This window comes from Sinocyclocheilus anshuiensis, unplaced genomic scaffold, assembly GCF_001515605.1.
Source record: "Sinocyclocheilus anshuiensis isolate Anshui unplaced genomic scaffold, SAMN03320099.WGS_v1.1 scaffold454, whole genome shotgun sequence".
NCBI classification, from domain to species: domain Eukaryota; kingdom Metazoa; phylum Chordata; class Actinopteri; order Cypriniformes; family Cyprinidae; genus Sinocyclocheilus; species Sinocyclocheilus anshuiensis.
The window spans coordinates 1,520,360-1,535,544 of NW_015548217.1; the positions used below are offsets into that span (position 1 = coordinate 1,520,360).

The 15,185-nt window shown below is 35.4% G+C and overlaps 2 protein-coding genes across 2 annotated transcripts in view; both read left to right on the top strand.

Moving 5' to 3' along the window:
* Positions 1–2,660, top strand: part of radil2b (Ras association and DIL domains 2b) — a 30,539-nt gene extending 27,879 nt beyond the window's left edge. The window contains exons 15-16 of the mRNA XM_016440850.1: positions 2,167–2,306; positions 2,475–2,660. Of these exons, the coding sequence (XP_016296336.1) occupies positions 2,167–2,306; positions 2,475–2,574 (240 nt within the window). The 3' untranslated portion in view covers positions 2,575–2,660. The remainder of the gene's footprint in view (positions 1–2,166; positions 2,307–2,474) is intronic.
* A 2,820-nt stretch (positions 2,661–5,480) lies between these two features.
* Positions 5,481–10,912, top strand: sult2st2 (sulfotransferase family 2, cytosolic sulfotransferase 2). Its single transcript, XM_016440799.1, has 6 exons — positions 5,481–5,738; positions 7,740–7,951; positions 8,029–8,155; positions 8,787–8,881; positions 9,752–9,932; positions 10,656–10,912. The coding sequence occupies exons 1-6, from the start codon at positions 5,600–5,602 to the stop codon at positions 10,763–10,765; spliced, it is 864 nt and encodes a 287-aa protein (XP_016296285.1). The 5' UTR covers positions 5,481–5,599; the 3' UTR covers positions 10,766–10,912.
* The last annotated feature ends 4,273 nt before the right edge of the window (positions 10,913–15,185 follow it).

Sequence of the window (15,185 nt, forward strand, 5' to 3'; positions counted from 1 at the left end):
TAAGGGGCATGACATTTCCCGACCAGGCGCCGAGTGCTGCCAATCACAACACACACTGGCCCAGCTAACCAATCACAGCACACACTGGCCCAGCTAGCCAATCACAACACACACTGGCCCAGCTAACTAATCACAACACACACTGGCCCAGATAACCAATCACAGCACATTTCGTATTTCAGAAGGCAGGCCTTCATTTGATACAGGAACTATTCGAGCCGTTCATGCCAGACTGGGGAGAGACGTGTTGTAATAACGTAAAATATGTGAAAAATAATGTGTTTTTCGAACAACCTAGTATGAGAGCCTGTTCTAGTACACCCCCAAAACAAAATCAAGACTTTGTAAAAGAGCATAATAGGACCCCTTTAAAGGGATAGTTTGCCTAAAAATGAACATTTGCTGTCAATTTACTCACCCTCAGGCCATCCAAGAAGTTTGTTTTTCTTCAGTAGAACAGTAAAGAAGATTTTTAGCTGAAAACGTGGTCTTTAGTGATTCATCAAATGCAAGTCAATGGCTACCATCATTTTGAGAATCAAAAAGCATATACAGGCGACACAAAATAAAAACCCATGGCTCCTGACGATATATTAGGGTCTTATGAAGTGAAACGATCAGTCTGTGCAAGAAACTGAACATTATTTACAACATTATTACCTGTATTCAGACATACGAACCAGAGTGATGTCCGGTTCACGAATGAATCATTCTTTTGAACCGGTTCTTTTTAGTGAACTAGTTGAACCAGTTCACCAAATCGGACTGAATCGTCCAAAACAGTTTGCGGCTCGAGCAGCACAGATCTCCTAGCGGTGTATCTGTTCCTGTGATGAATGAACTGATTCAGTTCGAATCAAACCGAAAACCTGACTGAGCCACTGATATGAGCATGAGTGAATGAACCCGTGAACCGTGAACGAAAGGAAACCGTGAAATGAACGTTTTATGGGTTCTCATTATTTATGTAAAAAGGTGAGCCGATGAAGATTAGTTTATTCACTTTATATAATTTAGACATGTAAAACATCCACATTTCACATCATTAGTTGGTGTTTTAAAAACATGATTACGTAAACAAACTAGTGAACTGAACCAGTTCATTGAAACAAACTGTCCAAAAGAACCAGTTCACGGAAAAGAAACGTATTTCCTGGTTTGCCTGAGGCTCTGGATTACAGGTAATAATGTTGTAAATGATGTTCAGTTTCTTGCACAGACCAATCGTTTCGCTTCATAAGACCACAATATATCGTCAGGAGCTACAGGTTTTCTTTTTTGTAGCCTGTATATGCTTTTTTGAACTCTTAAAGTTATGGTTGCCATTGACTTGCATTTTATGAATCACCTACTGAAGCAAAAAAGTCACCTGCATCTTGGCTGGCCTGGGAGTGAGTAATTAACAGCAAATGTTCATTTTCAATTCAATTCTGACTTCTTTTTTTCTCAGAATTGTGCGTTTTTATCTTGCCCTTTTGAGTTTATATCTCACATTTTTTTACTTTTTCATCATAAATACAGAAGAAAGCTGGAAATATATATATATATGATTCATGGCAGAAATGGCCTTTCAGAGATAATGTTTAAAAGCCTGTTTGAAAATTGCAATAGAAAGTTTATATGCTTGTTTATATACTTGCAGTATGTGAAATTCTATAATCAGTCAGTTTAACGTCAGTTTAGTGTGATTATTAAAAATTAATCATGTTTTTTTTTTTTAAGTTGAACTGTGTTTAACCTGACACAGCATTTTAAAAGTGCAATATAAATGCAATAACAATATATTGACTTATTAGGCCATTTATTATTGCATTCAGTCCTGTACTCCTCTGCAAAAACTCCTTTCTTTAAGTGATCTTCATTTGGGGACGTTTCCGAGCAAATATTGATATATGCAATTAATTGTGATTAATTATGTGAATTAGTTGGCATATCATGCAGTTGCTTCAATTACAGCCTTACTCTTGCAAATCATTTCCATAATGCATATGGTAACATCATCACTATTAATATTATAGGGGTTTTTTTACAGCCCAATAGCATCTCCATGTGGTTAAAAACTGAATTTTTTTTAAATTGTATATAAGAAACAAAGACGTTGTGGATATGTTTGCTGCAATACAGAATTACAAATACTTTGGAGCAATATTTCTGTGTTCTCCACAGGAAAGCCCATCTACTGTGAGTGGGATTTACATCAAATCAGTGCTTCCAGACTCTCCTGCCGCTTTATCCCAGAGGCTGAGAGCCGGCGACCGCATTCTAGCAGTGAATGGACTGAGTCTGGTGGGAGTCGACTATCAGACGTGAGGAGAATTACAGCAGAGATATAAAACGTCCTGCAGTTTCTTAAACATAAGCAGCAGGACTGACAGCTGTCTGTTGTGCATCATGCTATTTCACCGAAGCAAATTATGTTATTGATTATTGTGCATTAAGCTAACAACATTTCTTGTTCTTCTTTTACCTTGCAGTGGCCGGGATCTCATTCAGATGTCAGGAGAAAGGCCTCGGCTGCTGGTTGCCAGATCTCACAGTGCTACGAAAGAAACGAGGACAAAAACTTCTGCATAAACCTAGTGTTTAAAAACTGCTTTTACCCTTAGATAGAGTGTGATGGACAAAACAAAATGACAAAAACAACATCTAATTTTTATATGTACAGGTTGCTTTTTGCCATTTTTAATTGTGTGATCTTTGCATTTTATGATTAAAAAATATGGAAATGATTAGCAGAGTGTGATGGACAAAACAAAATGACAAAAACAACATCTGGTTTTATATGTACAGGTTGCTTTTTGCTATTTTTAATTGTGTGATCTTTGCATTTTATGATTAAAAAATATGGAAATGATTAGAATAATTCATGTGTATGTTATGTGTTGTCAGAACGGACTGCTTTTTAATTTATTGCGTAATGTATAAAATAAATGGTTGGCTGCAGAGTTTTAGTTTGACTAACTAAAACATTTTAAATGCTATGCCATTCGTTTCTCATGATAAATTCAGAGATCGTTTTATACAGCCCTTTATTATACATGCAAAAACAGTCCACATAGAAAACATAAAACATGCAATATACGCTTACAGCAGCACCGTTGGAAACAAAAGTTAATGTTTTTGAAAGAAGTCTCTTCTGCTCACCAAGGCTGCATTTATTTGGTTAGAAATAAAGTAAATATGTGACCCTGGACCACAAAACCAAAAAAATCTATACATCATCTGAAAGCTGAATAAATTATTGTTATTGTTAGGATAGCACTATATTTGGCCGAGATACAACTATTTGAAAATCTGGAATCTGAGTGTGCAAAAAAATCTAAATATTGAGAAAATCATCTTTAAAGTTATTCAAATGAAGTTCTTAGCAATGCATATTACTAATCAAAAAGTAAGTTTTGATATATTTACAGTAGGAAATTTACTAAATATCTTCATGGAACACGATCTTTACTTAATATCCTAATGATTTTTGGCATAAAAGAAAAATCAATCATTTTAAATCATACAATGTATTTTTGGCTATTGCTACAAATATACCCCAGCGACTTAAGACTGCTTTTGTGCTCCAGGGTCACATATTATGAAATATGATTACAATTTAAAATAGCTGTTTTCTCTGTGAATATATTGTGATCAAAACTGAATTTTCCGCATCGTTACTCCAGTGTCACATGATCCTATAGAAATCATCCTAATATGCTGCTCAAGAAACATTAGTCAAAAAAGTCTGTGACTAAACTGACTGTACTTTGTGAATAATTTGATATATTATATAGAAGATTTTTGCAGCGAACAGCTAAGAAAACAACTGTGTGCACTACAGCACGGGAACATGACATTATTGCACAAATTGATACAAATGATTATGACATTCATTTGATTCCTTTACAACTTGACGAACAGTTAGTTGTGAAAGAGCCCGTTTACGATTTTGTGATTGCACACGAAGGTCCAGCGCGAGAAGGAGGACTATATTTCACTGAGTTCTCGCGGTATTACAGAATCTACACCAGGGGCACGTTCAAGCTCAAACCGGTGCGTTTTGCTACGGTTTCCGGGTTGAACGACATGTTTCTTGTTTGGTGGGTGTGTCAAAAATGTCAGCCCAATCAGCAGCAGCTAGTGATGGGAAGTTCGGATCATTTTACCGACTCGGACCTTTGAGTCTCGTTCAGCAAAATGAACGAATCTTTTTTCGAGTCATTTCGTTCATTTTAGCCAAATATAATTAAAATGTTACGTGTTACTTCCCTAACATGTCTACTACTTACGCAAACGTTGATCACACTACAAACAATACAAAATAGAGCATAGAGAAATTAGTTAATTTGCAAGCTTCCTTACAAACGGATGCATAGTTATTATTATTATTATTTACTCTTACAGTTACGTGATGAGTTTCTGGTCTCAAATTGTAGCTTTTTACTTCTTACAGTTTATAAATGTGTGAATTTCTGTCATGATGGTTCTTTTCCATAACACTAAATGTTGTAACAAAAGATAATAAAGAGCTGGTTATTATTATTAAGTCTCTTTTCCATTTCAAGCTTATGGGGCTGTCACGTGATGAACGAACGACTCGAAACAGGTGAACTACTTGACTAATTCCAGTACAGAACCTATAGGATGTTGCGCATGCACGACTGAACGAATCACTCCCCGAGACGACTCGTTCCTCCCGAGTCACATTAAAGATTCATTCAAAATGAACGAATCGTTCAAGAACGACCCATCACTAGCAGCAGCATGTATTTAAACCTCGCGGTATTAAAGAGGCAGCTCGCACAATGTAATTAACATCAAAATAAATTCACAAGAGCAAGTATATTGTTTGCACATGTTTATTTACATTAAAGGCAAAATAACGTAAATAATAAGAGCACATGTATAGATCTGGAACTTCTTTAAGTCTGTCTAAATATCATTTAGTAATTGCAATGTCTTCTGGTCCATATCCTTTCCTTAGGAAGGTGTGCTAGACACTGATTAATGTAACATAAAAATACTATACATATTTATATATTTTGCTATTGCATTGTGGAGTGACACTTTCATAAACTTTTCTATACCCCTCTGATTATATAATGGTAAATATTACAATATCATAGCACAACAACAGTGATCAGCAATAATGATAAGCCGAATACTCACAATAAAAATAATAAGGACATATAGATCATAACACGGAGGTAAGAAGTGGATTATCCTTCACCTGAAATGTTTGTCTTTTCATCCTGAAATGCGAGGCAAATGTTGGATCACAATAATTAGGAACCACAGTTTCCACAAATCCCTTCATTTGATTGGGATATTCTCTTTTATTCTGGACGGCAAGGGCAGTGACTGTAACATTCGAGCATATTTTGCAGTATTAAACACATATTTATACCGATTTCACCAGGCTCTGGAAATTCTTCAAAAAGAACACAAAGAATGTCCTTCTCAGCTGCCATAGTTGCAACTCTTGCGACATCAGAACAGAGTTCAACGCACCACCGTTTCCGTTTAAAACACGTTTTGCACCGTTTTGTCGGAGCTGAACGCAGCCCAGCTGGGAGTTTTAGTTCGCTGTTTTAATTGTGCTGTGCTTCAGAAAATGACGGAGGCTGAGCTGTACTCGGTGTATAAAGGTGTGTACGTGCCGACACATTTACACCCTCCAGAAAGCCTGAAATACTGTGAGGAGTTCACTTTCCGTCCAGACGACATCCTCATCGTCACTTACCCCAAATCCGGTGAGTCTCGACAGGTTTGTGCATTCAGTGATGCAGATTATTGTAAAAGAGTAACTCGGCAGATAGTAGCATAAACATGCAATTTGTGTATTTAACATGATAACATTTAACATGATAGTTCACGCCAATATACTACATAAAAAAAAACAACAAAAACGCTTTAGTTGCATCCTATTAGTTGCATTAACCAGTTAACTAATGATAAACAATGCATTTGTTACAGTATCTGTAAGTCTGTTAACGTTACATGCAGGTAAACAAATTAAATATTTATATTTTGAGTGTTCAAGTGTTTTGTTTTTATTTTAAAATAATTTCTTTTTATTTTTTTGTTATTGAAATAATTATTAGCTTTTTATCAGCTTAAAACCACTGCTGTTTGGGAAAAACTGGGGTAATGTTTAATGCATTTCATGATGTTGACATCAAAAATATCAATGTGTGGTGCATTTAACGGTACGTTTAAAATAAGTTAGGTAAAACTTTATCGAAAGTCATCTAAAAAGTAGTCAGAATAGATTACCTAAAATGAGTAACCTACATTACTAACTACAGTTTTCATCATGTAATCTGTAATCAGTAACAGACTACAATTTGTAAGTAATCCACCCAGCAGGCCAGCACTGTAAATTAAAAGTCTTTCTACTGCAAAAAATTGTATGTTTAATTAAATGTGTTGCTTGCAGTTTCTTTGTGAAATTAACCATTTTCTTAGTGAAAATTGTTTCTACACCAACATGCAATTTAGAAATGGCTGAAATGAACGCTTAATGCTTTAGAAGTATTCTTCATTAACTAATTCATAAATGGAACCTTATTTGTAAACTTTCTACACTGTAAAAATGATTGTGATTTTAACAGTAAAAGACTGTAAAAATGCTACAGTAAAAACCTGTTAACTGGTTAACAGTAAGTTTCCATACTATATTCGGTGAATAAATGTAATTACATTTAATGTAATTTTACAATAAAATACTGTTAAAAATACAGTTTTTGGAAGTGAAAAAGAAAAAGTCATTGTATAATTTACAGTGACAAACCGTAAATTGACACTCCCAGAATTCCCTGCATGAAGCATCATATTTGATGTTTTTTTTTGTTGAAATAACATGTTTTTTCTTATCAGTTGTGTACATTAGGGTTTTATCTTACATCTAATGTTGTTAAATTAATGTTTATTGCATTATTTCAGTATCATGTGTGTCACCATTATGGGGTTTAGTGTTTGTGTGAATGACACTGTGTGCACCTTCTATATATAAGTATTGCCCTCCTCGGCTCGTAGAAAAGATGTGACTTTCTCATCACCACCAGTTTTTGGTGGTTATCAGTGCATTACAATGGTTCAAAACAGATATTAACACTTCAGTATGTTGGTTTATTAACATTACATCATTTAATGAAATACGGTATTTTATTGTGAATTTAAGTTAAGTCTGTAAAACCTAAAATGTTGCTACCATATTTTTTACGGTGAAGTTCTGGCAACCACAGCTGCCGGTATTTTACCGTAAATGTCACAGATTTTTTTTTACAGTGTAGATTTGAGTGTAAAAATACAATGTTATTCTGGAAGAAACTATAGTTACCATCAAAGTTGACTCAATAACTGAAAGTTACTCTAACAAAACTATTGCTTACAGAAAATGCAGTTGGGTTTTACGTTTAAGCTCAAATGAATGCAGAAAGACAATCTTTATACTCCAGAATGCTGTCTAGGTCTGTTCGCACTTCCACACGCACTCGTTTCATGACAGAACCAGCTTTGGAGTGGAATGTTTGTAATGTAGAAATGTTTCTGTGCATGTTATTATCTGATTAAATGAGTTCAGAGTGTTATTAACTGGGCAGAAGATCATTTCATCATGCGGGTCAGTGTCATATGAGAGTCAAAAACAACTTTAGACTTAAAAATGCATGTGCCGTGTCTTAGAAATGTACTGTCTGTTGGTTTTCTCTGTTTTTGAATGAGAGTAATGTGAGCTGCGCTTTGCTCCACAGGCACAACATGGATGCAGGAGGTGGTTCCTCTGATCGTGAACGAGGGTGATTTGACTCCGGTGCTGACGGTGCCAAACTGGGACCGAGTGCCATGGCTGGAGGAACATCGGGTGACCCTGCTCAATCTGGAGCAGAGACCTTCTCCACGCATCTTTGCAACTCACTTCCATCACCACATGATGAACGAGTCTTACTTCAAAACAAAGCCCAGGGTAAAAACCCACTGAATAAGTCACACACTGTGTGCTGTTTATTGTAGGATTATTGTGCTCTTCACTCTGTGCTTCAGGTTCTTTATGTCATGCGTAACCCGAAAGACGTGTTCACATCCTCATATCACTACTACGGAATGGCCTCATACCTGGTGAACCCAGGAACCCCAGACGAGTTCATGGAGAAGTTCCTCGATGGAAAAAGTATGGATTTCAGCTCTCTTTTACATTTTATTAGAGCAAACGTAAGCCGAAGTACAAAAGCGAGGCGTGCAACATTATCTGTTCTCATGCATAGTTGTTACCAATCCAGATATCAGATGGAATATGCAACTTTTTGCGAGATTACTGTACATATCACAAATGTGACTCTGGAGCACAAAAGCAGTCTTAAGTCGTTTGGGTATATTTTTAGCAATAGCCAAAAAAACATTGTATGGGTCAAAATGATCGATTTTTCTTTTATGCCAAAAATCATTAGGATATTAAGTAAAGATCATGTTCCATGAAGATATTTTGTAAATTTCCTACCGTAAATATATCAGAACTTAATTTTTGATTAGTAATATGCATTGCTAAGAACTTCATTTGGACAACTTTAAAGGCGATTTTCTCAATATTTTGATTTTTTTGCACCCTCAGATTTCAGATTTTCAAATATTGTCCTATCCTAACAAACCATACATCAATGGAAAGCTTATTTATTCATATGATGTATAAATCTCAATTTCAAAAAATTGACCTTTATGACTGGTTTTGTGCTCCAGGGTCACAAATGTCTTTGTTCTGTAAAGGAATGATTTGAGTGTTTAAGCATGATGTCTTTTATCCACAGTCATGTTCGGTTCCTGGTTTGATCATGTGAAAAGCTGGATTAATGCTGAAGAAAAGGACTCCATACTGTATATTTTCTATGAGGAGATGATCGCTGTAAGCAGGACTGAACATGCTTCAGTTCATTACTTTATTTGACCTGCAACAGAGTTCATAGCTTTCTATAACCTTGCAATAACAGTGAATAATGTAGGTAAACTAGCTGGACTTGCTCATGAACGAGACAGTTGTGCTTCCACCCTTTCATCCTGAATTTTCCCTTGTACTGTATAAGAAATAAGAAAATCTGCATCCCCATACACATGTTTTTTTTTCCTTAATTAATTTTGGTAACACTTTACTTAAAGCCTTTATGTATAATGCATTATAAAGGGTTATGATGCATTATAACTATTCATAATTTGCGTTGTAGTACATTTTATCTTGTCGTAAATAATTATAACCGAATTTAAAATGCATAGTGTAACAATGAATTGATAAGTGTTATAATCTATTATTCATGAGATTGTACAATGCGTTATAAGGTGCATTACAAGGCATAATTAATGCATTAAAACTACTTTTATAATGCATTATACATAAAGGCTTTAATGCCATTTTTTATTGTTGCATTATTTTATTGTTGCACTTAGCCAAGATATTAAATCTCAATTAAGATTTATTACTTCTACAGTGCAAAATATAACATGTTATGAATTATTAACACGTTTTATTTGTTTCTTTGTCTTTCATTCTGTCGTTAGTTTCTCACCACAAATGATAAGACTTTCTGTTCATCCACAAAACCAAAGCTTATAGTTCTGAGATGCAACATTTGTCTTTGACCTTGAGGAAAAATCTGTATTTTTTCCGGCATTTGTATATGTTAAGCTTTTGCATTTCATGTTGAGCTAGTGTAGTAAAATATTGAAATCCTTGCAAAGTGCTTCTTAGCTCCTAACATGTGATCATACCAATCTTTGCCAGGATCTGAAAGGATCTGTGGAGAAAATTGCCAAGTTTCTTGGTAAATCTCTGAGTCAAGATGTGACGGAGAAGATCGCTGACCACTGCGTCTTCAAGAACATGAAACAAAACAAAATGTCCAACTTTTCTCTGGTTCCAGAGGAATACATGGACCAGAAGAAATCTGAGTTCATGAGGAAAGGTAAACTAGACGATATGTGACCCTGGAGCACAAAAGCAGTCTTAAGTTGCTGGGGTATATTTGTAGCAATAGCCAACAATACATTGTATGGGTCAAAATTATAGATTTTTCTTTTATGCCAAAAATCATTAGGATATTAAGTAAAGATCATGTTCCATGAAGATATTTTGTAAATTTCCTACCGTAAATATATCAAAACGTAATTTTTGATTAGTAATATGCATTGCTAAGAACTTCATTTGAACAACTTTAAAGATGATTTTCTCAATATTTTGATTTTTTTGCACCCTCAGATTCCAGATTTTCAAATAGTTGTATCTCGGCCAAATATTGTCCTATCCTAACAAACCATACATCAATGGAAAGCTTATTTATTCAGCTTTCAGATGTTGTATGCATCTTAATTTCGAAAAATTGACACTTGAGACTGGTTTTGTGCTCCAGGGTCACATATAATTATACAGTTAATGTAAACTGAAGCTTCCATGCCTTGCACCATAATAGTATTATAAAAGTAGTCTGTATTACTGATTCACAAATGTCGTATGGACTACTTTTATAACATAGCATAGACCAAAATTGAAATCAGTCAACTTGAGGGTGTGAAATGAGCAAACAACTTTTACAGCATTGTTTACACTGTTGTTTCAATGGAATATCAGTTGATTGTATCCAGATGTGCCAGATTCACTCAAGGTTACTCGTCTTGTTTTGCTCTGTCAGGAATTGCTGGTGACTGGAAGAATCTGCTCACCAAGGACCAAGAGCAGCGATTTAATGCTGTATACAAAGACGAGATGAAAGATGTGACATTCAAGTTCATGTGGGACTGAAAAAATAAATGTACTTGCTTTTAATAAGCACATTAACCCTGCTATCACAGACAGGTCTAAAACAGAAAATTTTACCCATTCTGTGTGTGATATTTACATGTTATTTTATATAACTGTCCCTTTTATATGAAGAGTTCATTTGCAAAAACCGATAACTCCATTTCTTTTCTTTCCAGAAATCACGTTTTTTTAAATTGCACATTCCAAGTAATATCAATCAAACTGCAGTCAGGTTGTTTTGATTAAGTAATAATAGCTTAAACAAATACAGGTAATTTACTAAATTAAAGTTCGTTGGAAGTATGCTTTTTTTTTTTTTTTTACATATGGAAAGTTTGTTTTATAGCAAAAGCAGATAACTCCACATTTCATGTTTTAGAGTTTAAAAAACACTTGTTTAATCTTTGTAATCTCCTCAGATGACAATATCGATCGGGCTATAATGTGGAGAGTAATGCATGGCAATCAGCTCATTTTTTTTAAAGTGGCGTTTATCGGTTTTTTGCAAATGAACTCTTCATATAGGCCTATATATCACTGTTTTTATAACAAAATAATGTTGAAAAAATGTTTATGCACTATAAGTACCACTGTAATACAGGAGGAGTAATTACTACCTTATATAATATATAATAATCAATTATAATATATAATAATATAATAATCAATTTGATTATATTCATATATCATCTAAATTCATTTTTAAGCTTTTGTTGCATGCATTTTTATTTGTAAGTCTAATAAATGCATAGTTTATACACAGTGTTGTTAATTTACTCTAAAAAAAGTAATTATTACTAGCTATTAATTATATCTTCAACAGTGTAATTAGTAGCCTACTAATTACTCTCTCTAGGTATTGCATTCCTTATTGCTAATTACATTCTAAATGCTATATCAACCTGGACCAGTTGAGCAATACAAGAATGGATATGAAACTTCTCTTTTAATTCGTTAAAATAAATAATATAAAATTACATCAATTATTCTTGAACTGACTCAAGCATTTAAAGGGAGAAAACAATTATTTTAACATTAGATGTTAAATCCACTATTATTTGATGTAGTATTGTTCTATAGTCTATATTTAATGCCATTACATCAGACGTAACTGTAACTGTAGTTAAATTACAATTATCTTACGTTACTTTTTTTCAAGGGAAAAGCAATTAAATCACAGTAATTAATTACTTAGTAATGCACTGCACCCAACACTGTTTATACATATATGGGACATGTATTATCAGCTTTCATATTTGTGAGCCTGGAGCACAAAAGCAGTGTTAAGTCGCTGGGGAATATTTGTAGCAATAGCCAACAATACATTGTATGTCATTAGGATATTAATTAAAGATCATGCTCCATGAAGATATTTTGTAAATTTCCTACTGTAAAGATATCAAAACTTCATTTTTGATTAGTAATATGCTTGGCTAAGGACTTTATTTGGACAACTTTAAAGATGATTTTCTCAATATTTTTTTGCACCAGATTCCAGATTTTCAAATGGTTGTATCTCAGCCAAATATTGTCCTATCCTAACAAACCATACCTCAATGGAAATCTTATTTAACCACCTTTCGGATGATGTATAAATCTCAATTTGGAAAAATTGACACTTAATGTGACACTTGTCACATTTTTGTCAAGCTCGTAAATGTAAATAGGAACGATACTTCTCCACAACACTAGAGGGCGGTGGCGCTCCGCTAACGCGAAACTACAACCAAAGAAGGTTGCGGCTCCGCGAGGGAATAAATCCGGAGTCGGGCTTGTCACGAACAGGGCTCATTCACTTGTTTGGCGATAATATACGACAAGAAAACAGACTGTAGCCACTATTTTGCGTTATTAGATATTTTATACATAATTTAAGATAAAACCAAAGAAGGTTGCGGCTCCGCGAGGGAATAAATCCGGAGTCAGGCTCATTCACATGTTTGGCGATAATATACGACAAGAAAACAGACTGTAGCCACTATTTTGCGTTATTAGATATTTTATACATAATTTAAGATAAAACGGGCGCGATGTTTCTTAAGGTAACGTTACCTATTTTAGCTGCAAAAGTAATTTTTTTAAGCAACTTAACTACATAGTGTTGTCTTTTTTTTTTTTAGAAAGCTGCACCTTTAAGTAGTACTAATTACTATTAATTCGATGCACTTTCCCCTCTGACAGAAATGTAAAAGACACAATTCAGATTCAGATCAACAGGGAATCGCTTGAAGAATTTCTGATCTGTTTTATGAACCAAATGATAAATCCTCATTGGATTCGGTTTTAAATCAGAGATGGCAGGTAGCTTTTCTGAGGCAACTGCAAAACAACTGAACTGAAATGTTTTTGTTTAAACTCTCAGTGAATTTTATACCTGGAGAATATCTTGTTTTAAATGAGAATAAAAAGATCGGAAGATGATGGCAAATAAACCGGGAATGAGCAGCGGCCCTCAGAGACAGCAAGGGCCCCTGGTGAGGCCAAGGGCCCCGGATGAAGCACTACCCTCGACATCAGGAACAGACCAAAGTATTGTGCATTTCTTTTCTATTTGGGTGCCTTTACAGCTCAGTTTGCATACAGGGTATATACAGTTTTTATAGCACTTACTCTAGTTTGTGGCAGGAAAACATTAATTTGACATAAGAAATATTTTAAAATAATGATGTGTGCCAGAATATGCATTGAAAATAAATATTTTTTTTTTCCAGTTTTGCCATTTACAATTCAATGTTGTTTATCAGGCCCCTCATTGCAAACACTGAAAGAGGAGGTTGTCAACTTAATACAGAGCTTTCCGGAAGGAATCGAAGTGTCCAGGTTAATCTTTATGTACAGGAGGGTCTACGGCAAGAGGTTTGGACCTTTAAGCAGTTTTGGTTTGGAAGGCCTTCAGGAGCTTTTTGAAGAGCTCAGTGACCAAGTGCGTGTGGAAAGGATTTACAATAAAAACATAATCAAATCTGTAAACCCTGTTCACGGGAATCTACAGCTTCCCATGTTTCAAGGTATGAACTGAAAGCATTGCCTTAATTTCCTTGATTATTTATATGTGGCTGACACTATCTGGACTGGTAAACAAAAAATTGACCCCCGTGGGACAATTCATGAACCAAAACCATTCAACACAAGATAAGGAGGATACGTTTATAGTAACAATTATTATTTTCAGTGAATATTTAAAGAAATAGTTCTCCCAAAAATGTAAATTTGTTGAAAATAGAACTGTTGGCAGCAGTTCCCGCTTTTTGGTGTGTTCGCACCACAGGAACTAGCAACGTATGGAAATGATGTAATGTAGCTCAGCAATGGATGCTCTGCAGTGAATGGGTGCCGTCAGAATGAGAGTCCAAACAGCTGATAAAAACATCACAATAATCCACACCACTCCAGAACATCAGTTAATGTCTTGAGAAGCCAAAAGCTGCGTGTTTGTAAGAAACAACTCCACGTTTTTAACTAAAATGAGTCAGGAGAGAAATCTGCTCCGATCAAGCACCGTTTACAAGCCAAAACAGTCCAAGACAGCTTTCAACAAATATTTGGGTGGATTTTGATGTGAGAGGACAACAAGGGATAGACTTTTTCACTGGAGGAAGCATTATTATGAAAGCGTTAAAGGGGTCATATGATGCTGCTAAAAAGAACATTATTTTGTGTATTTGGTGTAATGAAATGTGTTTATGCGGTTTAAGGTTAAAAAAACACATTATTTTCCTGATTTCTAGTCGTGTCCTCTTTTGGAAGGCCAAAAAAAAGTAGTTTCGCTTTCACAACGAACACACAATAAAACGTAGCGTCACACACGGCGGGCTTGAGAACGGCGCGGCCGGCGGATTTCGACGAAGGAGCGTCCGGTGGGCTTGCGGCAACCACATGTGACGACGCCGGGCTGGACTCCGCTTCGTCCCTGCCCCGCCTTTCTGAAACGCATCGATTTTTACAAAGTTCATCGGCCTGAAAAGCGAGGTGTGCTGTGATTGGCCAGCTATCCAGTGCGTTGTGATTGGCTGAATACCTGTTACGCCCCTCAACATACTGTGATGATGCCCTGTCCCAGCCGGAGCGACGAGACAAAAACATTAAAACCCATTATAAACGAGGCATTTTTTGCATCCAGTGGGGACATAATTACTGATTATAATGACTTATACTGTCTTTTTACGCGTTGCATTGCATCGTGCCGCGTAAACATAAAACCATGTCTGCATTTGTGATCGGAGAAATGACAAACAACAAGCGCTACTCTACACTGCCCAAAACTCACGTTTGAATCATCAGTGGCAAATATATGAAAATATGAAAACATACTTACAGTCTGTGAGTCAGAACAGTCGGCATTGTAGTCTACTCTCCCAGGATCAGGAAAGTCCTCCATAAAATGCGCTGCACACATCTGAATATTTGGGTTGAACTGTTC

What these genes read in the sequence shown, in the direction of transcription:
- sult2st2 (XM_016440799.1), top strand. Translation starts at nt 5,600, where the DNA reads ATGACGGAGGCTGAGCTGTACTCGGTGTATAAAGGTGTGTACGTGCCG. An exon ending in ACTTCAAAACAAAGCCCAGG is followed by an intron (nt 7,952 to 8,028) that starts GTAAAAACCCAC and finishes TCTGTGCTTCAG; the next exon opens with GTTCTTTATGTCATGCGTAA. An exon ending in TCTATGAGGAGATGATCGCT is followed by an intron (nt 8,882 to 9,751) that starts GTAAGCAGGACT and finishes AATCTTTGCCAG; the next exon opens with GATCTGAAAGGATCTGTGGA.